We start from the raw sequence: 27,826 nt of genomic DNA on the forward strand, positions 1-27,826 counted from the left end.
TTCATCCGTTGGAGCGGCAATGGATCAGGGGCAGTATCGCTGGGCGTCAGACCCGCGTACTAGTACGGAGAGGTGCGGCCATTACAAGTCGCGGATAGTTAACTAGCTGGCACCAGTGGTATGACAGCAATGGCAAGCATTTCGAAGCCTTCTTGTATTTTGTCAAGAATATTACCAAGTCAGTGTCGAGGAGAATTTCCTCACTAAATTATGTCATTAGGTTCTGTCTCTATGGAAAATATATCAATGCGCTGATTGGAGTAGAAAGACTGCAGGTACCAGGGCAGTATCAGCGGCCCGTCACACCAGTAATATATAATCAAAACCGGGTTGCACGAGCTTGTTATGTGGCAAGAATCTTTCCTATATCATGATCATGATCAAGATTATCATAAAGCCCAACTCTGGCATCATTCGATTCGGAACTGAACCACGAGCTACTCTGCAGAGTTTCCCTTCTCAGTAGAACGTCGTTTGTATGTGTTGAGAAAGGCTACTACCAATTGCTCCTCGAAATCCCCTAACGCGGCAATCCTCTGGTCTTTCTCCTTGTTCAGCTCTAGAAGCCTTCCGATTTGTTCAGCTTGTCTTGCAACCTTCTCCTTGAGGTCGTCCATCTGCTGTTGAAGGTTCCTTTGCTGTATAGCTGCAGCCTTTTCAACGGCATCTCGTCTTTTGCCATCAATGACACCGGAGCGAAGGAGATGGGACAGCTCTTGACAGACCTCTGTTATCTTGCTTTCCTGAGCCGATTTATTTGGTAGGGGCCAGAGTATCTTGTAGTCTGCCGAGGGTGGGATGGAGGTGCCGGTCTGATCGGGTCCTCCGGCCTTAAGCTTTGAGACATCTGAACAGGTGACGGGAAGGGACGCGCTTCTTCCGCCTACGGAGGCGGAATTCACCGCAGAGGTAGGAGACACCATTTGATTTCTGGTTTGTTGTGAAGGAAGTACCAGCTTGTCGCGAGAAAGTGGTGGCAGTTTGCCGGTTATGGGAGAAGCCGCAGAGCTCGGCGTAGCCTCCGCCGCACGGTGTGGCTCATGCAGAAGAAGCTTTTCTGTCGCCACGGGAGTCAAGCCGGCTTGGTGTATCTGTGTTGTGTCCGATGAGTTATTCCTTGGCAAAGTATCCCACAGTTCAGTAGCGTCACTCACACTCATTGGAGCTGAATGTGCGTTGTCAGCGTCCGGGACGTTGCGGTTTTCAATGTGAGCAAGAGCGTCCTCTGTAAGCCTTGATGCGTTATCAGATCCAGTGACCCCATGCAGGGGAGGAACTGGACATGGAGGCTTTGGGGGCAGCCCGGCTGCCAGCTGAGTAGGATTTATAGGTATTGTGGTTAGTGAGGTCGGTGGTGTCGGTGTATGCATGGCCACGGGCGGAGGAGGAATAGGGTATGGGGGCTTCTCCGGTAGCCCGGCCACCGGTTGAGTACGTTTGTAAGGTAGTTTGAGGAGTAGTGTCCGTATCTCCTGTCGCTTGTCGGGTGATCGTCCCGTATCCGGGGAAGATATCCTGTTTGGAGTCTGAAGCTGATGAAGCCGTCAGTATGTAACAGTTTATATAGGTCTTGACTGGGCTCACCGGCTCCATCTCACCACTGTAAAGGATGTTTCCGTCCTCGGGACTGCTCTCGTCGTCATCAGAGTCAATAACCACCGTCTCATATGTAATCGGACGCCGTTTGCTGCGGTGAACGGGTGAGTTGGGATTGGCACCATCGTTCTCGGCTCGTCGTTTCTTTGACTCCAGTTTCTTTTGTCTCTCGGCTTTCTCCATTTTCTGCAGCAGGTTAGCATACACAACCTCAAGTCATAGCAGGTTGCAAGGCACGGACACAGAATTCGAGAGAGATGGAATTCTTGGATCGACCGGGAAACAGGTTCAACTGTAATTCTCGTTAGCCTCATTTATCTGTGCTAAGAGCAAACAATATATGAGGTTCAAAAGAGAGATGTACATCCAGACCCAACGGCATACCTTTGCGAACTCGGTCCAGGTAAGGTGACTGTTTAAGTTTCGTTGGAGCTTCAGACGAGCTCTCTCCTCATCAGTCCAAGGTTTCCACGTTCTGGGAGTCCTAGGCAACCCTTCAATGCTCTCTGGCGACATCTGGCTAAATAGTGAAAGCGAGGCGGAGTCGTCCATCTTAAGAAAAGCAGGTTGTCGTAGAGACCTGGACTTCAGCGACCCCCTTTTAATCGTCCAGTTCTTCTGTCGAGTCCACTTTCTTTGCTTTTGTTGCTCAGTGCAGGATGCTTGAGCGTTGCTGCAGGGGAGATGTCAATGCGGCCCGGGTCACGCAGCCTGGGCCTCGAGAGTCGATGAGCAGGGCGCAAAGCTGAAACCTGACTCACGCCGGTCGCCGAGCCTTTTCAAAGAGGTTCTGAGATGTACACGGAAAATTTGAGCAGCAAAAAAAGCCAACGGGATTGAGATCCTTGGAGCGAGAAGTTGAGCTCGGATGGCGAGTTGCTCTAAACGGGAAGGAGCGTCCTTGCCCGGGGAGGAAAAGGGAGCGTGACTGGGCTCGGGCTCTTCACCTTTCATTTCACCTGTCGCAAGATTCTGGACGCTAGCGTTGGCGACAAACCTCAAAGAGCGCTTAGCAGCGGCGGTACTTTGGACATGAGCTTGAACGGGCGTAATGAGATCGCCAGCGACCGGGGTTTGATGGTTTTTCGACGGCGATTTCAGGCCTTTCAGCGGAAATTGCGGGATCGGCTCGACCTCCAGGGCGTCGGGCAAACAACCCTGCACGAGCCGAGATCAAGTCCAGGTTCGAGATATCAAAATAGGAGACGAATTTTCAGCTTTGCCCCTGAGATTACGCGGTGAAACAGCGCGACAGGCTGGAGGTACCTCCAAATTCATGCGGCACAGCAAGAGATGCATCATGGTGTGCAGGAGAAAGCACAAATGGCCAATCATGGCGACGGTTTTACCCAACAGATAAAACGGCCCCTCCAAGCCACCTCGAGGTCTCTAAGCGAACATCGAAATATGATATGTCGACTTTGGCAGCTCTTCGAACAAAAATAAAGGCCGACGCCGACTGGCTTGAATTGTTCCTGACCGACCTTTTCGCCCGCTTGATCTTGATGTGCCTTCCAGATCAAAACAGGTGCGTCCGCGCTAAAGTAATACGATGTACTCTTATGACTATTTCTTTGTTAAACCAACCTGACATGGATGTCTTCTGGTTTTCTTTTTTTTTTCCCTATCCATCTTCCTTGGTTTTCTCTTCCCCTGACAGGGATTCTCCTATTCCAAATTTCCTTCCTGCCCCATTCCCAGATTTGATACTCCGTAGGTGTTGTCATTATTTACAACATCTGTTATGGTTATCGCAATTGTGCGGGCCCATTCTCGGCGGGCTCCAGGAGCCGGAAAAAAAGTGTCAGAGGCGAGTGAATCGAGTGAGCTGAGAGGACAGTTGAGTAGACTTGATGAGGGAGGGAGAAAATAAAACAATTCGTGGCATATTTAATGTGTACTTCTACTTTGCCCATTATGATTCTTCGTCGCAACAGAAACGACAATCCCGCTTTGATTGTCAAGCCGGCTTTGGTGTACGGACTAGGTTTGTCAACATGAACTAAGTCGACGCATTTCCGCCCATCACAGCAGCGTCCGTGAATGGAGAAATACAAGTTGCTGTCGAGTCTACTTGCGAGGTGGACCGTGGACATAAAAGTGACTCGTTCGGCCCCCGTCCAGTCTCAGCTGTCTTGCCAATAACTGAAGTCGAGGATTTTGCCGCGCCTCTTTCCAACTCTCATTCACTGGCAACTTACGGTGGTACTGATCTGGCTGTGTTAGCGTATTTTTCAAGGCGATCTGACCACATAGTTGGAGCTTACGCCTCCTTTTGCCTAATATGGATACTAGTACTGCTCGTTCCTACTACGCCTTGCCATTCCACGTCCCAAGTTTTTTTTTCTTCCTTCGAGTGATTGTGTTCCTTTCCTCTTTCATCAACTCAGGCCATATACTTGTCCGTCTCACATCTGCTGGCGACCCGTCTATCCTGTCACATACGCATCTACCGACTTCCTTTCTCATTCTCTTTTCCAATGGACAGCGATGTGAGGACTACCAGGAAGAGAGGGCGCCCGAAGAGCGGGTTAATTTCCAGGGTGCGCTGGTCATCCGAGGATAGGCAACGGCTGATCGACCTGAAAGATCAACATAGTGACCTCGATTGGAATCAATTCCACGATGTACCATTTGCTACTTTCCCCTGGGTATTGAGCCTGAATCGCTTATGATGTCTTAGTTGGGACTCTTCCCCGGTCGAACTCCGCGGGCGCTACAATGGGCATATGATGTATGTGCTCAGTTATGATTGTGTTGTTTTATTATTAATGGGTACAGCGTGCTAGTGGAGTCCGTGTCTCGAGGCGCAGTGGCAGTAACGCGTCCAAGCGTCCCACATCACCGTCCTTCGAGTCACTTGACGAGCGACAGCGGAAGAAACTTCGCCGAGGAGAGGAAGAGGACACTGATTACGACGAGACAAGCAGTGAGGAAGAGGCAAGCGACGGCTCAGAGGAATCATCGTGTGAAAGCTCGAGCGACCACGACGAGCCAGAGAGCAAGAATGACACTGCGACCGCGAACGTGAGTACTTGCAGTCATTACGTGTTGAGCCTGATGGTAGTAGTGCTAGCTAACATGCTCCTTCTCAAGCGGCCGAACAGAATGCAGTCATCCGAAAAGCCATACCCCTGGAACATTACAACCTCCACGCCTTCCGGGCCTGTCCATATCTCAGCAGCCACTGGTCTTTCGACAGATATCGGCAGACCCTCCGAATTAGCTAATACGCAGTATAGGGCAGCTCGCCAGGAAAACAGTTCACCATCAGGGAAGAAAGCACGCGAGACAAAGCTGGCTGAACCATGCAAGCCTCCGGCATCGCAGAGCTTGCTCCAGGCTGCTCACGCTCTTCAACAGCAAGAGTCCAACCTCAACGCCTTGGAGGCGCGACAAGAGTCTCAGAACTCGTACCTCAAAGAGGAGCTCGATCGCTTGAGACAGGAAATCGCTGGAATGAAGCGGCGGAATACACACTTGGAGAAGACAGTCGAGGACCTGAGATCGTCAAGACAAGCGGAGATGGAGGAAGCATTGCTCAGACAGATTCACAAACGCTTGAATGATAGTGATGAACTTTACAAGGAGAGGTTCAACGAGGTTAAGCACGAGGTTGACGAGATGAAGATCAAGGAGACGACAGAGATCAAGCCCGGGTTGGAGTCCGTACAGAAGCGAGTGGAATTACTCGAGCGATTTTTCAAAAAGCTTTCGGCATTCGACCTCTTGGAAAAGCTCCAAGTTGAGGATGCAAATGGTTGATAAAGTGCACATAACCAGTATCCTACCGATCTGTATATTTGATTCTGATACGCTCTATAATGATACTTTGTTATCTGGCATTTATCAACCAATGCACATGAAACAGATGAGGGGTGCAACTGGAGAAGCAGTTGTTTTCCTAAAACCACTTGCACCACTCCTCTAAGGTAACTTTCCCTATCTATGGAGTACCAAGTTCATACCTTTCATCCGCGTAATTTCATCGCGACCCTGTCTGAATCCATTGACAACAATATCTTGCAGCCAGACTGTTGTCCAACAGGCATTCCATGGTCAGTTTTCTAGGCCAGCCACTAGGTATGTCCTTACATTTGTTAGATTTCGCGTGTTCCAGTAAAAGAAAAACTCCGCTAATCCACGAAACACCGTTTCTTGAAAGTGGAAGCGTGTGTTTAAAAATAGCAAGAGAAGATTACGAAACTTGAGATACCTGCCCTGATCAGTCCTGACTCCTGACTCCTGACTCCTGAATCCTGAGCCAGCAAGGCTGACTGGCCGGCATGTTCTAGACCATTCTTTCCATCTTCTTTCCCCGACCAATAGGACGACAGCCAGGGCTGGGGGACCAACTGGGATCTGCTTTTCACTTCCAGATTAGAGCAGCTGCATTCGCGCCAAGGAAGAAGATTCACATGAACAGGAGTATTTCTTTGTTGACCTTGCAAAGATATCTCTTTGCTCCTGATTCCTGACAGGAATCGAAATGTGAGAGATCAAAACATCCCAACTTCTGGCCCATGCCCTGTCCTGTTATGATACCGTCTGGTTGAATATTTAATCACCCAGTGCACCATTTCTACGGTCCCGTATGGTAATCTGAAAGTCTGGTATTTATTTCTTTTAGTGTCAAGAAAATGTCCAATAAGGGTTTTCTGTATGGAGTAGTAGTATATGGATATTAAGTTTGACAGCGGTTGTTACTGTCAATATCAATGTTACTGAGATCGAGTAATGTGTTGCGAGATATAAAATTGGTAGCTGTGAAAGTAGTGTTGTTTAATGCGCCAGCTATGCGATCTTCAGTCAGAAGATGTATATCTGGGGCTTAGAATGGTTCAAAAAATATATAAATGAAAGGGGAAGACCGGCGCAAAAACAACGTGAAGTGGATAGAAAGTTATTGAAAGTCATACTAGGCAATACGAAGAAAAAAAATATTATATATGGTTGAAACTGTCGGAGTACATCAGTAGCTGGAAAGCTTTAAGTCGATTACTTGTTCAAGTGACTGTACTCGCTTATTAATGGCATCAGATTGAGCCCGAATAATAGTAAGGTTCTCTTGGTTGTCTAAACCTTTGAACATGAGTATGGGCCCTGTAAGGGCGCCCTCGGGGTTCTTGGAGGTTTTGGTGAGGGATCCCCATTGCTCTACCCGCTTCTGGGTTTCCAAGAGCGCCTCGTAGCTGCGCGAACTCGTTCTCCAGGGCCGCATACCTTGCCTCGACAACTTCCAAACGCCGCGATACGTTGTGAGGGATTCCAACCATTGCTCTATCCACCTCTAGGCTTCCAAGCGAGCTTTGTAGCGCCACAAACTCGTTCTGCAGAATCGCATACCTGTCCTCGACAACATCCAACCGCCGCTGAGCATTTTTGACCAATGCCTGAAGCAACTCTGCATTTATGGACGAGTTTGGCTTTTCCTCCACTGTCTCCCTTGTCATAGCCTGCGCCTTCTTTGGCAGGGTCGGATACTTTTGCTCGACAGCGTCCAAGCGGTCCATAACGTGCCTGAGCATGGTTTCCAGGGCATGTGAATTGAGGGACGAACTCGGCACACCATCCACTGCATTCCTTCTCATATACAGCATCTCGTTCTGCTTCAATTGAGCAATCTCCTGGCTATTTTGAGCAAGCTCCTTTTTAACGAAGGAGATGTCCTCCTCTTGCCGTGCTTCCATGACCAAGAATCTTCCAAACTTGGCACTTCATCCACTGCATCGTGTCTCATATACAGCGCCTCGTTCTGCTTTAATTGAGCAATCTCCTGACTCAACTGAGTATTCTCCTGGCTCCTTTGAGCAAGTTCTTCCTTCAATGACAAGATGTTCCCCTCTTGACGCGCTTCCATGGCCACGAAGCTTTCCAACACTGCATCCTTTTTCATATAGAACACCTCGTTCTGCTTCAATTGGACAATTTCTTGGCTCAATCGATCAATCTCCTGGTCTCTTTGAGAAAGCTCTTCTTTCAACAACGAGGCGTCCCCCTCTTGCCGTGTTTCAATGGCCCGGAAGCTTTCCATCATTGCATCCTTTCTCGTATACAGCGTTTCGTTCTGCCTCAAACGAGCAAACTCTTGGTCCTTTTGGGCAAGCTCTTCCTTCAACAACAAGATATCCCGTTCTTGAATGCGCGGGCTTCCAGCATCTGTGATACCTCCAATGGCGGGCAAACATACATACGGAGTCAAAACGCAGGACTGTTGTTCCACTGTTGATCGTTAGTGGGCAAGACACCGTGACCCGAATTCTCTTGTATCCGTCTGACTACCCCTTTTTCCCAAACTTGAATTCCAGAGTCGAGTATCTGGGGAAATATCGCGCAGGGCCATGGTGAAGTGTGTGTCGTTCGAAGAAGCTACCTAGAAGCTATTGTGGAGCGGAGCGACCGTGCTGAAATGCGATTTGTAGCCTCAGGCACCATGCTGACAGATCCTGATCGGGCCAAAGATACTGTGATGAAGGCGCGAAGGACCGCCGGCCAACCTCAACAAACCTCCACCTCTCGCTTGCAGTCTTTTGCACCTTCAGCACATCCTTGCCATCATGCAATCGATAAGGCAGCAGTTCGATTGAGACAGTTCTTTCTGTATATCTTCAAAGCCCTTCCACAATACAGACAGCTAGCATCATGATGGCGGCTCGCAAGTGTTGTGCTTCGTGAACGAGCTCGGAATCCTGCGCTCGAGAAACAGCGAATCATGATCAGCAATGGATGGCAGACCAGAAAGCGTTCAGATTATCCACGGGTGAGATGACTGAACGAGAAGACATGAGCGTTCGTCTCCATGGCGATAACAACACTATGGTGGTGCGCCCACTCCTTCTGGCCCTGCTGCTTTCAACGAGCGCTTGTCTTTTAGCACAGGCGCTATACGTTGAAAACCGTCATCTTTATATATGAGCCCTGCCAATGTAACTTATGTACATACACGACTGCCCGCGCCCTTCGCCTTGGTCGACTCGGCCCGACTCCGGTGACCAACAACCGACCCCGCGCGAGATCATCAGCGGGGAACCCCGCATCGTCGAGACAGCAGCTAAACGAAAGCATGCACATCCCGAGGTTCTCATCAAATATAATCGTCTGACCGCGGTTGTTGCTCTGAGTACTTATGCAGATGCGGCACTCGCCGCTAGCATGCAGATGGCTGAGGATCTGACGCACGCTTACGAAGACGGCTATTCTAAATTTCTCAGCAGTCCATCGCCTGCTTTACTTATACTCAGCATACCTATTTTCCGAGAGAAAGCCCTCTGGTTTACGTGCATCTCGCCAAAATGACTGAACCGTCACCCGGCCCCCTCCTCTCCAAAATAACCAGCTACGCCGCGGCCGTCCCACCCTCCGACGTAACAGGCTACGCGATCCCCTCAACACCGCTAGGCTCACTGCGCCCCCTCCGAATAATCGTAATCGGTTTCGGCGCCGGCGGAATAAACCTCGCACACATCTTCAGCCAACCGCGGCACAAAAACATCCGCATCCAATGCTACGAGAAGAATCCGGAAGTCGGCGGGACGTGGTACGAGAACAGATACCCCGGTTGCGCGTGCGATATCCCGTCTGTGAACTATCAGTTCTCGTGGCACCCGAAGCCGGATTGGTCGAGGTATTATGCGGGGAGTGAGGAGATTCTGGAGTACTTTAAGGATGTGGTCAGAACGCATGATTTAGGGAAGTTTGTCAAGCTCAGTCATAGTGTTGTGGGGGCTTGGTGGGATGAGCATAGGGGGAAGTGGAGGGTTAGAGTTCAGCCGGGTGAAGAGGGGACAGAGGCATTTGAGGATGAGGGCGATGTCTTGATAAATGCGACAGGGGTGCTGAACAACTGGAAGTGGCCGCAGGTCCCGGGAGTCGAGAAATTCGAAAAGAAACTCCATAGCGCGAGCTGGGATACCTCAATCGAGTTGGAAGACAAAGTCGTCGGCGTGATCGGCAACGGAAGCAGCGCCGTACAAATAATCCCAGCAATCCTCCCGAAAGTCAAACAACTAAAGGCCTTCATGCGATCACCCACATGGATAACGGCGGGATTCGCGCAAAAGTACGCCGGCGAGAACGGGGCTAATTTCGACTACAGCGAGGAACAAAAGCAGAAGTTTAGAGACGATCCGGCAGAGTATCTGCATTATCGAAAGATGGTCGAGGAGGAGTTGAACCAGCGGTTCAAATTTATCATCAATGGGACACCAGCACAGAAAGAGGCGCTCGCTTTCGCACAGGCAGAAATGACGCGCAAGTTGAATGGGCGTGAGGATCTTGTTTCGAAGCTCGTTCCTACCGATTATGCTGTTGGGTGTCGTAGGCCGACGCCGGGGAATGGGTTTCTGGAATGCATTACTGATGAGAAGTGCTCTGTTACGTTTGAGAGCATCACGGAGGTTACAGAAACAGGCATCATCACGCAAGATGGGGTACATCACGATATGGACGTCCTAGTCTGCGCGACAGGATTCGATGTCAGCTTCAAACCGAAATTCCCCATCGTCGGGAAGAGTGGTCTAGAGCTTAAAGACGCATGGGCCAAGCAGCCAGACACATACCTCAGCGCGACAATCCCTCATTTCCCCAACTACTTCAGTCAGCCTCCCTGTCCTCCCGCTACATTCACAATGACCTAGTGCTAACATCCACAGTGATAAACGGCCCCTTCGGCCCGTACGGCCACGGCTCAATCCTGCCCATAATCGAAATCATCACGCGCTACATTGAAAAGTTCCTCACTAAGCTCGCCCGCGAGAATATCAAGAGTTTTTACCCAAAGCAAGAAGCCGTCGACGACTTTCGACGGCACCGTGAACTCTTCCTTCTCCGGACGGCATGGAGCTCGCCGTGTCGGTCGTGGTTCAAGGGTGGGACGGTCGATGGGCCGATTCTCATGTGGCCCGGAAGTCGGTTGCATTTTTTTGAGGCGTTGGCGGAGCCGAGGTTTGAGGTAAGTGCTCCCTTTCTTCTTTAACGAGGAAAACGCTCTGGTATTAGGGATTGGGATGTGGCTGATCATGGTGTAGGATTATGAGTGGGAGTATCGATTAAATAATCGATTTTCGTACTTCGGAAACGGATTCAGCCAGAGAGAGATTGATGGGGATAATATTACGTGGTATATTGATGGTGTGTAAGTCGGAAAGGTCAGAAAGCAATACATTCAACGATATATGCAATATTTCGCAATGTGTGACGTCTTGAAGGTCACAGTCTTGAGGATGAGGCATACTTATTCGCGAGCAGGACCACAGTCAACTCATCTCCAGTAACTTCCAAGCTTAGTTGAATGGTCTCTCCGGCGCGCTTTACTGTCCTTGCATTGACGAGACTACCGTCGTGATAGACGCCGTAATCTCCAGCCCAGAGATTATGGAAGGTTGGTCGTACCCTAAGATGGTCAACAAAATCTCCAACAAAAAAAACCACAAACGATATCCCCTTGGACTAGACCACTTACTGCTTCGCAGCCCCATCCCACGTCCTGACCGTCAAAACCATAGCTCCCCTTATCTCATCCCAAATCCCCCTGAGGACATCAACTCCGCTCCCTAACTCCAAATCCGCCACAAATGGCGCGTTGTCAACCATCTCAGGCGTCCATGGCTCAACCCACATCTTCCTCTGTCCATCAGGCACATTCAACCTCGCATACGCTATAGCTGCATTTCCCGTGAACGGATCCATCATCTTCCAGTTGCCTTCGGCATCGACATCGTTCTCATCGTTTGCGGCATAGTACAGTCCTCCATCCTTCCACGTCGGACCTAGGTACCGATCTGCGTGGTTCAAGAGTCCGTTAAGCGTATCGCTGTCACCGACTTCTGAGGTCCACATGGTCACGTATCCGAACGTCGGACCGGGGTATGGCGCTTTCAGCTGCCCCGCAGGAAACCTCTGACGAACGGCCGCGGTGGCTGTGGCAATTGTTGCAGGATGATGAGGGTCTGCATTTTCGTCCTTGACGAGTTTGCGGATTGCGTGTGCTATGGGCGCCGGGTTGAGGTTTACGCGGTCTTTCTCAACGCGGGTTAGGAAGCCTGTTGTTTGGGTGCGAAAGGTTTGGTGTGCGACTTCGGGGTTCCAGGCGTTCATGTATGTGGCGGTCCTTTTCAAGGTTAGCTACTGGTTTTGGTGGAGGTAGTTGGAATGGTGCGCTTACCAGGCAGTACTCCCGATTCCTCCAGATGCTTTGATGCTATCTTGCCTGACTGTGTAAAAGTCGACCATCATGCCATCGTGATGGTATGACCCCTTTCCGCCCCAGGCCTCGTTATACTTGAGGATGACCTTCTCCGCATTGTTCGTCTTGTCGTGGATATCATTGTACCGAAAGGCAATGATCTGATAGACAGCGTCAGCACCTCCTCTTCGCAAGAATTGGACGAAAGTCAAGACACACCGGAAACTGATTACAAACCACAAAGATGGTATTCGGCTCACAGCAAGCCCCCAACCACCCCTGCCTCTCCATCTCGGACAAAACAACCTCCTGCAGCGACCGCCTGCTGTACGAAAAAACCTCCTTCCCCATCCCCCAAAACACCGGATCCCAAACAAACTGCAGCGCCTCCTGTGCATCATACCTCTCATCGTTAAAGAGCATAGTATACAGCGAAACCATTAGCAACAAATGACCCGAGTACATAATATTCTCCCTCACGATCGGATCCGCCCAGGGTTTGCGCAACTCCTTTAGATCAGGATCAACGGCGATGCCCGAGTGCGAGGTTAGAAACCAGTACCCCCACACATCGCGCTTGAGCATTTTCGATATAAGATCCTGCAAAAGCCTTTTGAAGAGGGATCGCACGGCCGGAAGTCGGTGGTAGTGCGCTGCACCGGCGGCGTAGGCCATTGTCGCGAGTTGGTACCGGTAGGCGTCGACCCATTCTTGGCCTGGGTCCTGTGTGCCCATTACGCCCCAGATTCCGGGGCGTTGCGTGGAGAGGTTGTGGATGTGTCGGAGGTGGCCGGCTTGTTCCCTAGAAAGAGGTGTGTATTTTGTGAGGAAGCCGGGTGGGAGGGTTTTGGGGAGAGAAGATAGGGTGAGCCGGGGGGCAGACTCCATTTCTGGTTGGATTTCGGTTTGTGTTGTCGTGGACATTGTGCTGTATCTTGAGCGTTTCGGAGAAAAGAGCTCTTCTGATGAAAATGGCACGGATGCTCTCGTGAGGAGTGGTCGCCCGCGCTGTTATACCTGACTATGCCGTTACACACGGCAATTCAAATCGGACTTGATCGGGGAATTATGGCCGAAGGTTGCATCAGCATGAGGCGTGGGTCAGGCTTTGCAGCTCCGATTCCGACTCTGTGGATTGAATTACCTTGATGGCGGACCGAACAGCCCTGGACAAAATAGAAATCTGATTGGCATGACAAGGGGCGCTTCTTTGTTCTAGAATACCCAACGTCTAAGCTTGACTCCACATTCCAGTCCAGCCTACGCATCCCTACATTGTCCGATTTTTAAACTTTGACCCCGCAATCCTTTGGCTTATGAACTTATCTCTGTAATCCGAGAGCATTGGAATGTGGGCCCATAAGACTTGCATGGTCGGTGACCGGTCAAGCGGGGGATCTTCGAGGCGGGGTCGAGTCTAGCGTCAGCAGCAGGAATCAATCAGCAGATCTCCTGCAGATGCCGTCATGCAAAGCCTGCGGTGGTTACACCATATTCGGGTATTGATGTTTCCATTGAGCTTGCACCGATGTCGTTGCGTCTATTGGTCTTTTCGACCTCGGAACTCCTCTTTGTACCTTGCCAGAAGCCGTCTTAAGAATGGCAAGTCCTGGTACTATGACTTTCAGCGAGTGTACGGCACCAGGAGCTGTTGTTCCTTGTGTTGCATCTGACACTTTTACAGTTTCTACAGTAGCAGCAACACTGGCATCATCTAGCACCCCGGAACTCAACCGAAACTGCATTCAATCAGTTTTCAAATTGTTGAAGAAGCTTCTTGATGTGGGAAAATAGAAGATCCTAACCAACGGAAATACAAAACTAGCACTGTCTTCTATGTATGTTTGCATTCGCTATATACCCGGCCCCTAGTACCTGGATCATGACACATAGACTGACTTCTGACTCTCGCGCTCCAGGCTACCCATACCTGCTCGCCATAAACCAAGGCATATGCTAGGACCACGGTTTATTCCTTCTCCACAATCTCAAGCACAACATCAGCCAACTGATCCGGCATCGTAATCTGCGGACAATGCCCCGTCTCGAGCTCAAACACCGGAACATGCTTGCCCAACCCCCGCAGCTTGTCAATAAACACCTGCTGATACGTAATCGGCACCGTCATATCGCTTTTACAACAGATATACGAGACGGGAATATCCCGCCACGCAGCGCTCTTCAAGGACTGAGACATGGCGCTCCCATTCCACCGCTCGAACCGCGCGACTTCCCTATCAACGTCTTCCTCGGAGACGCCCGGGCCAGGTGGGCCGACGAGGAGATTCTTCGCGTCGCGCGAGACAGCCGTGCCGTCTTCGTGGAAGTCAAAGGCCAACGGGATGAGATCCGCGTTGCCCATTTTCGTCACCATGTCCATCATCCCTTCGCCCTCGTCCAGCGCGAACGCGGCGATGTAGACGAGGCGCGTGATTCCGCCGGCATTTGCGCCCTTTTCTTTCCGTTGACCTTCTAGACCAAGGCCTGTAAGCGCGTTCGTGCCCACTTGTCCTCCGTACGAGTGCATGAGGACGACAATCTTCCGCCCTGCCTCGGCGAGACTCTCGACGTAGCTGCGGATCAGGGCTGAGTCGGTGTAGAGGTCTGCGTTTGGTGGTCGCGAGCCGTTCATTGTAACGAGGCGAGGGACGTGCACTTCGTACCCTGCATTGCGGAGGCGTGCGACGAATTTGTCGTAGAGGGGTGGGGTATGCCAGCCGCCGTGGACGAGGACGATTGTTGGACGATCGGTGTTTGCCATTGTAAGCGTGCTTGAGAAAGATCTATGGACGGTTTGGAAAGGGTTGAAATGTTGTTCTAGAATGTTTCAAGGTCGAGGGGTTAGGTCCACTTTATATGCCCGCCTCTACACAGCCCATCTACTCCGTAGGCAGCGAGTGGGTATCAGAGCTGAGGTCAGCTGGGGCTGGACACAAACATGAACGTTGGCTCCACTTTGAGTCTTGCTCTCTCCTAGAAATAGGGCCGAGCTCCAATGAATCCATCAACCGACATGCGGCCGCTAGTCCCATTATCTAGGCCTCATTAGGGTGGTTCTTGCGCCCCATTAAAAACGATGTGCCAAGCAACATCCAGTTGGAGCACGGTAAGCTCCCATTTACTCTGTTTCATAAGACTGTATCCAGAAAAGTAAACCGTCTGTAAACTGCATAGCAGTAGAAGTCATATGAGACCGCTTGTCGCGCCGACTTGGGGGTCTTCCAGTAGCTCACTGTGTGCTGCTGATCCTTGACAACGATTGCCCGTACGGATTAAAACACACAATCCTGGCTCAAGAGGCTTTCGATGGCTTCTGTAATACTCTACGTATCGTTATAGTAGGCGCGAGGCCAGTAGGGCAAGGACGGCCAGTGGCATCTTGTAATCGCCGGTCAAGCCATGACACTCCGCAGATGCATTACATATTTTGCAGTCAGCACAATAGGACCACCATTAAATGATCGTGCATGGATCGTCCCAAAGTGTACTGGCTCCCCAGAAGACAAGCATGACGCAGCTGGTTCGCCATTACCTGGTAACTATAGACTCCAATGGAAGGGTTTGCCTGAACCGAAGATCGAAAAAGCTACGGTGGTAATTAAACAGTCGGATCGGTTGTTCTCATCAGGTGTTGTTGAAGCTGGCTAATATGATATTAGAGACAGGACGCCCCTCCCTACTTAGCCTCCCTGCACGCAACCGTTTGCAAATCTCCACCACCTCCTTCATCATCGTAACATGAGGACAGTGTCTAGTTAAGCCTCTCAACCTCATGTCCAGCAGCCCGCATCCCTTCCACCATGACAGTCTGATACGCAACAGGAAACAGTCCATCTCGAAGCGTGACAATATATGATCCGCCTTGGCTTCAACCGGGAGTGATGGTAGTCGAGAAGCATAGGTAGATCATGTGATATTTAATTATCTCGCCTCCTGGATCCGGGCGACCTACAGGGTACCTTCTCAATGCAACATTATAGATTTTCAAACGTCCGTACGCTCGAATTGCGGCGGTGGCAGCTCAGAAAAAGATCCTCACGAAGCCGTTTCAATAAGTACAGCACGTAAGTAATGTATAACAACAGAGGTGTTTATATAGGAAGTGATATCAAGGCTGACGTAGTTCTCTAACTGACCGAGATAAGGAACCCACTACACAAATGGCATGGGTTGCATTGCGTCCTTATGTCGTTTCTGTCTATGCTTTTTGTCGCGCTATCTAAGGGTTTAACCAGTCGCATATACCTCATAGGCCTCTGATCATATATGTCCTTCATAAGTAATGTAGGCATGATATTATGCCATGCGATAGTACATGATATAATTCCCTATCAACATGACTCATCACCAAATAACTATGTCTTTGAGTCAGTCGCCCCACCTGGTCGTCGACGCGCCGGAAGTAGCAGCCCTAAATCCGATCCTGGAGATAGCCGGGGATAAGTCTACAAACCGGTTCTCTGGGACATTGAAAACACGCCGTATATAAATATCAGCAGCAGCCACGGTCTATATATCAGATAGACACTATGAAAGAGCCACCTACAAGTCACAATCCCAGAAAAGTCCAACCATCAACAGTCCCACATTGCACGTAATCACGACCCAATCATGTCTTCAAGCACCCCAAACGCCCTCCCCATCCTCCTCTCCCCATCCCTCACCCCTCGCGAAGCCATCTCCGACGCATTGTACCGGTGTATTGAGGGTGTGGACACCAAAAACAAAGCCCTCTTCGACTCCTCCTTCACACAAACCGCAACATTCGAAGTAAATGGGGCCGTCTCCGAGGGTCTCGCAGCAATCCACGCCAACTGCTTTGATATAATCGGACCCAAAAATACGACGCATTTTGTGTCGAATATCCGGATTCATATTGACGAGAGCGGGGAGAAGGCCGCCATGAGTGCTTATGCGCTGGCACAGCACTATCGCGAGGGTGAGGGGTTAAAGGGGGATCAGGAGAGGCTTTTGACGGGGAACTTCTATCAACTTCAGTTGGTTAGGGAGGCAGGCCTGGCAGAGGGTGAGTTTTGGAGGATTGAGACGTTTGTTGTCAAGAGTTCGTGGGCGGAGGGGCAATGGGGGGTCTTGAAGGCGGCTTGAGATATATAACGAGAATGGGTAGTACAATGGCTCGATCCTCCCTCTTGTTTAGTCTCGGACAGAGTACTACGATCGCCGCTCTGCATTGTGCAACACTTTATGCTCCTCACAAACTGGAACCTTGACCTAAGAACGTAGAAACTATCAGATGCAAAAAACTGGACAGGTGCTATTGATATTTCTTATACACTAAACCATCTATGCCATTGAGTCAAAGGTGGCATAGCAAAGGTGATAAAAGGGCGAGGACTTGAAAACAATGGAGGAACATGATGTTGGTGCATGGGTCGCGGATGGGGAGGACAGTCTGTGCCCTATACATCTTGCATAGGTATGACTACGCAGCACGGGTTCTTGCTTTGCGTACGAAAGTTGCAAGGTCTAGCCACGTACCTCATAAGGCCTATAGAGCTCGTATGTATCGCTCATGAGCACGACTTGTGGCTAATGAGTGCCCTGCCTGAATATGACTGATACAACCACTATATCTTGGTTATGAACATAGAAATCAAGAGCCCAAGGCATAACGTAGGCAAAGCAGAGTCAGCTGAATATAGCTATTGTCATAGAATCTCCTTGGGCTTGGTAAGTCCAGCGAGTCTGCTCTCCGTTCGCACATACTTACTTCGCTCAGGCCTCGGACTCTTTCCATATGCATAGTCCTGAATAATATCGCCTTTGCGCCTTCTTAAGAGGCGCCTGGATCCGAGAAAGCCATTAAGCCGGAATGTCGTAGGAGCTCATTGCATCCGTTGGGAACGCATGATTGTGATAATTGACTTCGGACAGGGTAGAAATGGAGTAAGGAGCCCATCGGTGGCGAATATAACTTTGAACGGTGTTGGATACGCTCACTGCAGGTAGTCGGAGGCAGTCACATGTTAATGTCGTCTACCAAGGGCATGGTACCGGTCCTGTGCTACAAAAGTCCCCAAGGCTGGGTCGAGCAGTGCCCTCCGATGATTGACTTAGGCAATGGCACTCGTCGATATAATGGCGTGGCCATCTTCCATCAATGTTGTACAGACTCAAGTCCGTCTCTCTGCAGCTCTCCTCTATTCTCTCAGATCTCCTGTTCCTTCGTATCTACTTTGGGGCTATGGCTGGTTCTTCGGTTATCCCACTGCAAATATGACTTTCATCTCTGCATGGGTGCCTACTGCACACCATCTCTTGTGTCACAACGGCGCCTACAACAATAAAGGAGAGGGAGATATTCACTATTTGCAAAAGCTGGCAATCTGCGGACCCTGCAAGAGGCCCTGGACTGCCCTCACGTACAAAGAGGCTCCTTGCCCAGTTGGTTGTCGTATAACACACGGAGTCGCCTCGAGGAAATGCTTCGCGGGACGCGTTCAGGCTCCCAGTTTTGGTAGTAAATATTACTGCCAGTCCAAGAGACCGCTCAACAGGCCGACTGTCTGCAAGATAAATGAGCCAGGGGGAGGGGAGTGGAGTGAATGTGTTTCAATTCTGTTTGTCGTGGAAATGAGGCCTGCCTTTGGGACGACAGGAAATCTGCCATTCACTGGAAATTTCAGGATTGTTTTCCAGATACAGGTTAGCGTGCTTTCGAAATAATTGGTTTCTATCAACTAATGCATGTATAGATGTCAATCCCTCTACAGTACATGCATCCTTGCTCTCTTCAGTAAAGGCAACTAAGAAGGCAGAAATTTTCTGCTTGTGGCCAGGTTTCGAGAGCCCAGCTATTAATCTCACGTCGTTTAAACTTATTTCTCTTCCTCTTTTCCTTACCACAGCCTCTGGTTCCTCGCTCGCACCACAGACTTGAGCAACACAGACAACCATACCTCGTCGCTCACTCGAGCAAGAACCAAGTCAACTATTCAAGCTCTGACATCGCTTCAGTCCAGAGTACTGCCATCCATCATGATGCGTCCTCAGCTGTTCGGTCCCTTGTGGGCCGTGGTTGTCATTTTGGCAGCGCTCGCCGTCCTGGCTTCCGCCGTACGTTCAAGCCCCCATACCAGTAACACATGACACCGGGGCTCCCTGCTAACAACAACGGTCACTCTCCAGTTGCCTGCAACCTCTGCTCTCGCCGACCTTGACTCCGACTACGTTATCCCATCCTGGGAAGTCGCACCCTACCCTGGTGCCGCCCCGATTCTCCTCAACGGTACCGCCGAACAAGTCTACGCCAAGCTCCTCGAGATGAACCCCAACTACGACGATGACTGGAAGAATGAAGATGACACTAACATCGATATCGATATCGATATCGACAACAATACCGCACTGGATGTGGAACTCGAGCGCCGCGAGGTAGAGCAGGACATCCACTGCTGGCGCGATGAGGGCGTGCAGAAGAAATATCTCCGCAGTGGAATTAAGTACCTGCGCAAGGTCAGGGGCAGACCCTACCTTCCTCCCAAGAAGTGTAGCCGAGTCAGCTGCTCGTATCTGTCGGCGATTGAATGGTGCAACGACGTGAGTTATGTTTTCGATCTTTACCGATCCGTCCGTCCTCGAAACCCAACCATACGTGAAACTAGACTGACAATGGCTGCATTTCTAGAGAGAGCATGACGACTTCTACCTCCCGTCTTTCAATAACATTGCTGATGGTGCCCAGGTTATCCTCAATATCTGCGGCAAGGACTCCGAACGAATCAAGGGCTGGCTTGGCCATGGTGACGACAAATGGAGGGTCAATGTCTTTTACCTGGGAGAGGTAGCTCATCATCCTTGGTGCTAGATGGGCTGTTCAGCACTTTTGCCGCGTCATTTGGAGTAGGATGTGTCACGTCACTGGACTGCTATCTTGGAAGCTTGTCGCTGGGTTTTGTTTTTCTGTATCCGTAGGAGACGTGTTGGATTCCGTTGATCTAACTATTATCTCAATCTGTTAGACTACCTTTCTGTCCAAATGCACATGGCATTCCTCTATTTCAATGATTGCCTGCGTTCTATTCCAAGCAAGCCACCTATGCTTTTTATTACGCCATTGCAACTCTCTTCGGCTGCACACTTCTCGAAGAAGTGTATAACTTTGCCATGGCCAGTGGGAGTCTCTGGAATCTCTAGCATCTTGCTCTATGGATTTTACCAGAATATGCGCGAGCTGAAATGACTCCATAGTCGGCTACCCGAGTACACTTCCACAGCTTCCTTACCCGAGGTGGAGGCAGTCGATACGCTGCATGGGGCTCGGCAAAAAGGAACATTTTAAAGTTACACTCAAAAATTGGTCAACGGCCAGATCCACATCTACCATCCAACACCTGCAAGATTGGTAATGAGAGCTTATCAACCCACGATAAACAGCTCCGCCATCACAAGTGATTGGTGCGTCCAAGATCCTGACGTTGGCCGGCCGCCGACTTTCCTTATCGCTGCTCCTCGTTCCCCAGCGCCGGTGTCTCTGAGTCTGAGTCGGGGTTTGCTCTGGGCGGGGTAGTCCGCTCAGCTGGGTTCTCGCCCAGTTTATATCTTCTCTTCTGCTAGTTTCTTCAGCTGGACTCTTCATCACCTCTGGATTATTTTTATCGTGCAGCATGACATCGGACTGGAAATCAGTAGCCGCGCAAAAGAAGGCCGCCCTCGAGGCCTCCATCCCCGCAGAATGGCGCATCGAGACACTCCCCACCGACGGCTCGGTTATGTCATTCCCAAAGACCTCTGGGATCCTTACGCCAGATGAGCTCGCTATCACCGAGTCTTCGGCGACGGATCTAGTTCGTGATCTGGCTAGTGGGAAAATCACTTCTGTCGCTGTTACCACCGCGTTTTGCAAAAGAGCTGCGGTCGCGCATCAATTGGTCTGCCACCCTTTGTGTTATTCATAGAGAATGAAGAGCTGATATATGCAGGCCAATTGCTTCCATGAGTTCTTCCCAGAAATCGCGCTGGGGAGAGCGAAATATCTGGATGAATACCTGGCTGAGAACAAGAAACCCATCGGACCGTTGCACGGATTACCCATCTCCTTGAAGGACCAAGTTCGCATCAAGGCGAGTTTTGTTACAGTTCATTCTCTGTGAGCTATGTGGCTAACAGCGAGATAGGGTCTTGAAACAACAATGGGCTACGTATCCTGGATCGGAAAGAAGGATACCGAGGACTCGGTCCTCACGACTATGCTGCTCAATGCAGGCGCAGTTCTCTATGTCAAGACCTCTGTCCCACAGAGCCTTATGGTATGCGAAACCGTGAACAACATCTTTGGTCGCACCACGAACCCTCGAAACAAGAACTGGTCTTGTGGAGGAAGCTCCGGTGGCGAAGGCGCGATTGTTGGAATTCGGGGCGGTATTATTGGTGTTGGGACTGATATCGGTGAGTGCTTATATTTAATACACCTTGGTCAGCGAAGACGAAGATATACTAACGAGCTAGGCGGTTCGATCCGCGTCCCTGCGGCCTTTAACTTCATCTACGGCCTCCGACCGAGTCACGGGCGCCTCCCCTACGCGAAGATGGCGAACAGCATGGAAGGGCAGGAGACTGTCCACAGTGTATGCGGGCCACTCACGCACTCCGTGGCTGACATGCGTCTCTTTGTTACATCCGTCCTCTTTCAGAAGCCTTGGTCCTATGATTCCAAGGTTGTACCTATCCCATGGCGACAGGAGGAAGAGGATGCTATCAAGAACAAGATAGCTTCAAGGAGTCTAACCTTGGGCTATTTTTCGTGCGATGGCGAGGTGTGTGCCATATTCTTGTATCATTTCTTCTAGTTGCTTACTTTTCTCCTAGGTCCTCCCACACCCACCCATCCTCCGAGGAGTCCAAACTGTCGTCGACAAACTCAGCGAAGCCGGACACACAGTTCTCCCCTGGGAGCCGTACAAGCACCCATACGCAGTTGACCTAGCAAATCGCGTCTACGCCTCCGATGGCGGAGTCGTAAGTCGTCCAGTTATTCTTACCATCCCTCTTCCTCCCCCATTAATGCATAGCCAGGACATCTTCGGCACCCTCAACGCCTCCGGCGAACCCGCAATCCCTAACATAGCCGACCTGGTAAATCCAAACCTGCCCAAAATGTCCATCAACGAAGTGTGGCAAGTGCAGCTGGATAAATGGAATTACCAATCCGAGTACCTGGCGAAGATCCGCGAGTTCGAGACCAAGATCGGCCGGGAGCTTGACGCGATCATCGCGCCGATTACGCCGACGGCCGCGATTCGGCATAACCAGTTTAAGTACTATGGGTATGCGAGCGCGATTAATATTCTTGATTTTACGAGTGTCGTTGTTCCGGTTACGTTTGCGGATAAGGGGGTTGATAAGGTAAACGAGGGATTTGCGCCCCTTGGGGAGATGGATAAGATTGTTCAGGGGGAATGTACGTGTTCTTTCCCTTTTCTTCGAATTCTGCCGTATTAGTAGGACCAAGGTTGATGTTAACTCTGGTATAGATGATCCCGAGGTGTATCACGGCGCGCCGGTTGCCGTTCAGATTATTGGGCGACGCCTGACTGAGGAGAGGGTCATGGCTATTGCTGAGGAGGTTGGTCGATTACTTGGGAATGAAATAACGCCATAAGTTATAGTTACAACTGTATTGGATCGATATCCCTCTCCAATCCATTGATTTGTTCTTCTTTACGTAGTACGCGGCCTTGTGATCCCTCTTATCAATTGATGTCCCGGATGATCCCGGGAAGGATTTGTATTTCTGTGGAGAACCCCTCCACACGAGTAAGACTATCTAGGTTGCAGCTCTGTATCTCCTCCCTTTGTTTCTCCGATCCCATGCGCGTCACGGCGCTGCCGAGATCCGGCACTTTCGAGTCTCGATCCACAAGGCACGTGCCTTCCAGAATTACATCCAAAGTTCAACCTGCAGGCACGCATCGCCTCTACTGTTGACAGCAGCTTTTGTAGTACGAAGAGCACGTATGTGTGGTGAGAAGAGAGGGAAAAGAATAAAGACCAAAACTGGCAACAATAACCTGTAATCCCTCCTCCATCATCATTGTGGCCACGACATTTCCATTTCCCTTTCTTGCGCTTCCCCCCGAACTCCGCGAAGAAGTCTACCGACATCTGTTCTGGATTTACCCAAGCCACCGGTGCCACGTAACCCGCCCGCCACCGGGCTGGGGAGTCCTCAGTCGAAATGCCTTTCAAATCAATAAATACTCGCAGATCCCAGCAGCAGATACATCTACAACGTCGGGACCGAAGAGCGTCCTGGCCACGAAACAAAGTATCCACCTCGAGCGTGCGCGCGAATTTCTCGCAATCCTCCAAGCCAACGAGATGGTCTATGAGGAGACGGCTCGAGTCTTCTACAATGAGACCTTTTTCGTTGCAGATGATGATATGTGCGAGATGACCGTGTTCCTGAAGAGGATTGGGCCGAAGAGAAGGAAGTTGATTCGAAGGCTCGCATTCCCGTTTTCGTCACCTGCTATAAAGGAGGGTCTAAGCGGCTCTTCAACCCTAGGATCCCTGGTCGACCAACTAATCGACTCAGCGCATCTCGAAACAATCGAAATTCGAGCCGTGGGCTCGGCTGTCGAGTCAGATCTCATACGCTCAATGATCCGGGGCCTTATCCAGACTAGGAAAGTAAAAGATGGAGCAGAGGTGGATATTAGAGAATATGACCCGATTGTCTTTTCGGGGATCCAGCATTTGCTTCGGTTGAGGTTCTTGAGGCAGCTGGTGATTGTTTGTAGGATGGGTTTTTTGACGGCGTATGGGCGGGATGTGGAGTGGTTGGAGGATCTCGAGGACAGGGAGTGGGCTGGTTCGAAGAGGAGGACGAGTGTTATTTGGTGCAATTTTTCGGAGCTACCTAAGCATCGTTGATCGTGTGGGTGATGAGGATGTTGGATGGAGTTAGTCGAATCTCGGAATGCATGGTCCCTAGAGTTGGACCGACATAATGACTCAAGCAATAGTGTCAGTGGGAGACGATGCCTATAAAAGCAGGTATGTTTCTATACCCTACCTATCTACCCGTTCTCTCATTGACCTCCAGAAAGCGGTTCGTACCAGTAACCAGTGCCACCACGATACTGCGGTCCCAGCTGTATCAATCGACCATGCCAAGAGCATAAATGTGTAGTGGTCCTAAAAGACCGATTGATCATATGTATCGATCTATACTGTTGACTCGGACTGTTAACAAGTTTCACCCAAAATCGTTCTGATAGCATTACTGATGGGCGAAGATTGAGCCATGGGCGTGCTGGATATATATCATGATAGCACCTTCATGGTGCTGTTTTGGTTTTGTAAATTACGATATTACGATATTAGGAAAGCAGCTGGATATCCAGGAGGTGCTGGATAAAATAGTACTTAGTAGGAACCACTTATAGTAGCTCCTTGACATGGTCTCCCCCTTTTGAACTTAAGATGGTGGTCATGTTATGGACCGTCGTATTCACTGATAGAAACTGGTATTTTCAGCGACCCAGTTTAACAACACTACCCGAAATCAAGAAAAAAATAAACTAAAAAATAAAAAACCAATGACTTCAGAGAAGAAGTATCAGTTTTCCTATTCGGTCAAGGGATCCCACAATTTGGCGCTACTGGGAATCGAACCCAGGTCAGTTCGGCCACAACGAACTATGATAACCACTACACTATAGCACCTTGATAAGGGACTTTAGGCGGAGCGAAGCACTATCACACCCGGCATACGGAACCAGACTGGATCTAGGCTCGGAGCGCGATTGTCCAATCAGCTGCGTGCTTCGTGTTTCTCAGTTTCTGGGTCGGTAGTTGGGGAGTTGGTCCACGGGTACACATACTCTGTTAGCTTCTGGATTCTATCCTAGGTATCATACCTCTGTTTACTTGTTTCTTTGGTGATGTGATCACGTTTATATGCTCTTGCAGTGTCTGGAGCTAATTCGGTTGCTGTCTCTTTCATATAAGTCACCCGGAATCAGAGCTCCATAGACATATACTATGAAACCATAAGATTGTACTGAGTATTAGATGAGCAACCTAGATTATTACTGATCATCGATATCATCACCAGTCTAAAAATAGTGCTACATCTTCTCCAGGAAATTCGTCCGTCAACACGTCCCCTCTGAGCACTCATCCACTGTTGTCAAGAAAGATATTAATCAAGACCAGTCCCAGAACTCCATTGCTCTCGATACCTAACATTTAGAAAAGATTCTTCCAAATTCCGGAATAATGATGGTCGACCGCATAGTCCACCCAAGCAAAGGACCGGAGGACCCCCAGCAACGTCTCCAGACTTGCGACCTCCAAGTCCCGGCAAAACTGCTGAAACATTATCAAAATCTCATTATAGGGGGTTCTTCCCTCCAGGGCAATAGGAACCACACTTGCACACCATAGAAGCGACGGGCTTGAACCCCCCTGAGCTGCAAAAGCCTGGATTCGAGGACAAAGCTGGCTCAATAGGGGCCCTCTCACGACCGTCGACCGCAGAAGGGGAGAGGTAATGTGAGTAGTGTATAAAAGTATGCTTAGATGAGTGATTTGGTAAAGCTCCATGGATAGTTCCAGGGATTTGTTGAGTGATTGGTCGTTGAGCTGCAATATCTGATTCGGTGTGACCGTCTCATCCGGCTGGGAGAACAGGCGGTGGTGAATCAGGTCTCGGCTATTCGCGAGGAGATCGAGTAACCGTGGACCACATGGCTGCATTGACAGGTAATTTATTACATGGGAGAGCTCTCCGGTGTGAGAAAAAGCGGTAACAGCATTCTCATGGACTGGAGGCTGGAGACAGAGGAGTTCGTTGAAACCAGAACCAGGTTTCTGTTTAGCGGGAGCCAGGGAGAAACCACCGCCATGCGGGGCAAATAACACCAGTGGAGGATCAAGATCTTTCTTCCGCCCATACACGTCCATCAGAGGATATATTGGCTTTCGGAGAGGATGCGCAGAATTGGTGAGATCGGCCAACGAGATCCGCCACCCAAGTCCAAAGATGCGGAGGGACTGCAGTCCACCATATTTTCCCAGCAGCTCGTGCAAAACTTTCCAATGAAGAGTATTGTAATCGAGACTCCTGTAGAGCTCCAGCGCATGGAGACCTGCGAACATGGGAGAGAATGGGCTTGGCTCACGGTATATCCGCTCGCTGGCCGTCTCATCCACAGCCAGGACGAGCACATGATGATGCCATCTATAGGTTTTTGCCCTGTATAGGTGCTATCCTCATTTCGCAGGGCCACCAAGGTTAGTCGCTTGAGTGTAAACTGCTCCTTCAGTCCTGCCGGATCAACAGACGCGCTTCGTACGTCAGGCGAGGAACATCTTCCTGGTATTTTGATGACCAGAGGAACGAGAATAACTTTGGTTTGTCATCCAAAGGAAAAGCCCGTGCGTAATAAAGCTCGGTCGTTACCTCCGCCAAACGCAGGTTAGGAAAAATATGCCGAGACGCAAAACTGAATATTTCGCGCACCTTCAGCTGCGAGGTCAATTGATATGATTCTTTGCCAACGCATGGAAAGGTTATTGAGTTCATACTATGTAGCAGGAAAATAAGCTTGATCAAGAAAAGCATAATCAGATTTAATAATAATCCTTGACCCTCTCCTCACAGAACTCCCAAAATTCCTTGGCCCTCCCTGTTCCTCCGTCCTCGATGACCTTTATTGCGTTCAGCAGATTTGTCGCCACACCTTGATGGATCCTTCCCCATGGAATCACATAGCAACCATTATTAGCCAATGAGATATCCCCACTAAGCCCTGCGTAAAGCTCCGTATACGCCGCCTGGACCGGGTTATGCAACAATGGATACGAAAAGAACCTCATCCACTTCGCATTTCGCAAAAGGTTAGAATTCGCGGCACCAGGGTTCAACGCAACACTGACGATCCGGCGATCCCCATACCGCCGCGCAAATTCCGCAGACAGGAACCAGTTTCCGACCTTGGAGTTCGTGTAGTTCTTCACGTTGTCCTTTGGGGGTGAGGTAAGCTCGGATAGAATGAGGCCTTCGGGCGGGGAGGAGAGTTCAGCGACTTGACTGCTTAGCCAGACGACGCGCACTGAACCTGGCTTTGGCGCTGAGGAGGCGCCTGCTTCGAGGAGCGGGAGGAGAAGCTGCGTGAAAAGGAACGGGCCGTAACAGTTCGTCGCGAGCTGCAGCTCATACCCTTGCTTTGAGATGCTGCCTAGTGGAGGCTGGGAGACACCCGCGTTATTCCAGAGAACATCAATGCGAGGTTCCTTCTCTTTAAATGCGTCCGTAGAGAGCTTGATGCTCGCTAGATCGTCAAGATTGAGGATTATGAAGTCAATTTGGCCGGGCCCGTGTGTTGCCTGTGGGGGCGGAGCAGAGTCGCGGATTGCTTGGATTGCTTGAGTGCACTTTGCCTCTGTTCGACCAGTAATGTAAACCTTGCCGCCGGCATGGTAAAGGATCTTTGCGAGCTCGAACCCGATGCCAGATGTGCCACCTGTGATGAGGAAGACCTTGTCTTTGAGCAAGGGGAGATCTCTCTCGGTGAAGGTCGGGCTCGGAGGGAAGAACTGAGAGAACTGCACACCCATCTTGATCGTGTATTCTGCAATGGAATGAGGAAAGGGGAAGGAATGGCGCTGAGGTCAGATTGAGAAGCGCGCCGTTGAGGCGTCAGCTGAAGTAAGCAAACGGAATCTCACTCTGCGTCTTTCATTATTTGTGTTCCCCAAAGCGGGGCCCCCTATGGTGCCCCCCAGTGTAATCGGACTCGCCTAATCAAACTTCCGCTGACAGGACCGCCATCTTAAGGCCAAAGAATCACGCTCAACTCCATCTCACTGACTCCACAAACGGCCTTGTCACTCGGACTAATATTCTTATGTCTTCTTCTCATCTCCGTGATACCGCGGACAATAAAGGCTCTATGCCAGATTTCCACTATGGCTCGCCTTGATTGCATCCAGGTAAATCTTCAGATCATCCGAAAGCCACTCACACCTCTTGACCTCCTCGACAATCTGACAGTATTTTCTAATATGGTACTTGAT

General features: G+C 50.2%; 11 protein-coding genes and 1 non-coding gene across 12 annotated transcripts; 6 read left to right on the forward strand and 6 right to left on the reverse strand.

The window, feature by feature from the left end:
- Positions 1-437: 437 nt before the first annotated feature.
- BJX68DRAFT_273580 (uncharacterized protein) lies at positions 438-2,148 on the reverse strand (the record flags this gene model as incomplete). Its single annotated transcript, XM_071047493.1, has 4 exons — positions 438-1,532; positions 1,585-1,782; positions 1,838-1,888; positions 1,981-2,148. 4 exons carry the CDS (start codon positions 2,146-2,148, stop codon positions 438-440), a joined length of 1,512 nt encoding a protein of 503 aa, XP_070891988.1.
- Positions 2,149-3,725: 1,577 nt separating this feature from the next.
- BJX68DRAFT_41927 (uncharacterized protein) lies at positions 3,726-4,492 on the forward strand. The gene is made up of 3 exons (XM_071049142.1): positions 3,726-4,088; positions 4,186-4,223; positions 4,280-4,492. The coding sequence occupies exons 1-3, from the start codon at positions 3,881-3,883 to the stop codon at positions 4,346-4,348; spliced, it is 315 nt and encodes a 104-aa protein (XP_070891989.1). The 5' UTR covers positions 3,726-3,880; the 3' UTR covers positions 4,349-4,492.
- On the forward strand, positions 4,201-5,957 carry BJX68DRAFT_250936 (uncharacterized protein). The gene is made up of 3 exons (XM_071042324.1): positions 4,201-4,330; positions 4,378-4,623; positions 4,693-5,957. The coding sequence occupies exon 3, from the start codon at positions 4,705-4,707 to the stop codon at positions 5,359-5,361; it is 657 nt and encodes a 218-aa protein (XP_070891990.1). The 5' UTR covers positions 4,201-4,330; positions 4,378-4,623; positions 4,693-4,704; the 3' UTR covers positions 5,362-5,957.
- Positions 5,958-6,568: 611 nt separating this feature from the next.
- Positions 6,569-7,939, reverse strand: BJX68DRAFT_273582 (uncharacterized protein; the record flags this gene model as incomplete). The annotated part of the gene is made up of 4 exons (XM_071047494.1): positions 6,569-6,788; positions 6,820-7,296; positions 7,341-7,818; positions 7,894-7,939. 4 exons carry the CDS (start codon positions 7,937-7,939, stop codon positions 6,569-6,571), a joined length of 1,221 nt encoding a protein of 406 aa, XP_070891991.1.
- Positions 7,940-8,888: 949 nt separating this feature from the next.
- Positions 8,889-10,733, forward strand: BJX68DRAFT_273583 (flavin-containing monooxygenase; the record flags this gene model as incomplete). The annotated part of the gene is made up of 3 exons (XM_071047495.1): positions 8,889-10,191; positions 10,248-10,546; positions 10,623-10,733. 3 exons carry the CDS (start codon positions 8,889-8,891, stop codon positions 10,731-10,733), a joined length of 1,713 nt encoding a protein of 570 aa, XP_070891992.1.
- Positions 10,734-10,803: 70 nt separating this feature from the next.
- On the reverse strand, positions 10,804-12,667 carry BJX68DRAFT_259983 (uncharacterized protein; the record flags this gene model as incomplete). The annotated part of the gene is made up of 4 exons (XM_071043797.1): positions 10,804-10,987; positions 11,057-11,704; positions 11,759-11,940; positions 11,999-12,667. The coding sequence occupies 4 exons, from the start codon at positions 12,665-12,667 to the stop codon at positions 10,804-10,806; spliced, it is 1,683 nt and encodes a 560-aa protein (XP_070891993.1).
- An 842-nt stretch (positions 12,668-13,509) lies between these two features.
- Positions 13,510-14,592, reverse strand: BJX68DRAFT_250941 (alpha/beta hydrolase). Its single transcript, XM_071042325.1, has one exon. The coding sequence runs from the start codon at positions 14,538-14,540 to the stop codon at positions 13,749-13,751; it is 792 nt and encodes a 263-aa protein (XP_070891994.1). The 5' UTR covers positions 14,541-14,592; the 3' UTR covers positions 13,510-13,748.
- A 1,718-nt stretch (positions 14,593-16,310) lies between these two features.
- On the forward strand, positions 16,311-17,070 carry BJX68DRAFT_250942 (nuclear transport factor 2 family protein). Its single transcript, XM_071042326.1, has one exon. The coding sequence runs from the start codon at positions 16,391-16,393 to the stop codon at positions 16,883-16,885; it is 495 nt and encodes a 164-aa protein (XP_070891995.1). The 5' UTR covers positions 16,311-16,390; the 3' UTR covers positions 16,886-17,070.
- A 1,711-nt stretch (positions 17,071-18,781) lies between these two features.
- BJX68DRAFT_273587 (uncharacterized protein) lies at positions 18,782-19,607 on the forward strand (the record flags this gene model as incomplete). The annotated part of the gene is made up of 3 exons (XM_071047496.1): positions 18,782-18,856; positions 18,929-19,339; positions 19,428-19,607. The coding sequence occupies 3 exons, from the start codon at positions 18,782-18,784 to the stop codon at positions 19,605-19,607; spliced, it is 666 nt and encodes a 221-aa protein (XP_070891996.1).
- Positions 19,608-20,148: 541 nt separating this feature from the next.
- BJX68DRAFT_250944 (amidase) lies at positions 20,149-22,464 on the forward strand. The gene is made up of 6 exons (XM_071042327.1): positions 20,149-20,670; positions 20,722-20,862; positions 20,917-21,187; positions 21,248-21,555; positions 21,608-22,199; positions 22,273-22,464. Exons 1-6 carry the CDS (start codon positions 20,407-20,409, stop codon positions 22,398-22,400), a joined length of 1,704 nt encoding a protein of 567 aa, XP_070891997.1. The 5' UTR covers positions 20,149-20,406; the 3' UTR covers positions 22,401-22,464.
- Positions 22,465-24,397: 1,933 nt separating this feature from the next.
- Positions 24,398-24,469, reverse strand: BJX68DRAFT_t166. Its single transcript has one exon. It is a non-coding gene; the product is annotated as a tRNA-His (tRNA).
- Positions 24,470-26,340: 1,871 nt separating this feature from the next.
- On the reverse strand, positions 26,341-27,432 carry BJX68DRAFT_250946 (uncharacterized protein). Its single transcript, XM_071042328.1, has one exon. It carries the CDS (start codon positions 27,365-27,367, stop codon positions 26,381-26,383), a length of 987 nt encoding a protein of 328 aa, XP_070891998.1. The 5' UTR covers positions 27,368-27,432; the 3' UTR covers positions 26,341-26,380.
- Positions 27,433-27,826: the final 394 nt, after the last annotated feature.

The sequence above is a fragment of the Aspergillus pseudodeflectus genome (assembly GCF_044049435.1).
Source record: "Aspergillus pseudodeflectus strain CBS 756.74 chromosome Unknown BJX68scaffold_121, whole genome shotgun sequence".
Taxonomy (NCBI): Eukaryota; Fungi; Ascomycota; class Eurotiomycetes; order Eurotiales; family Aspergillaceae; genus Aspergillus; species Aspergillus pseudodeflectus.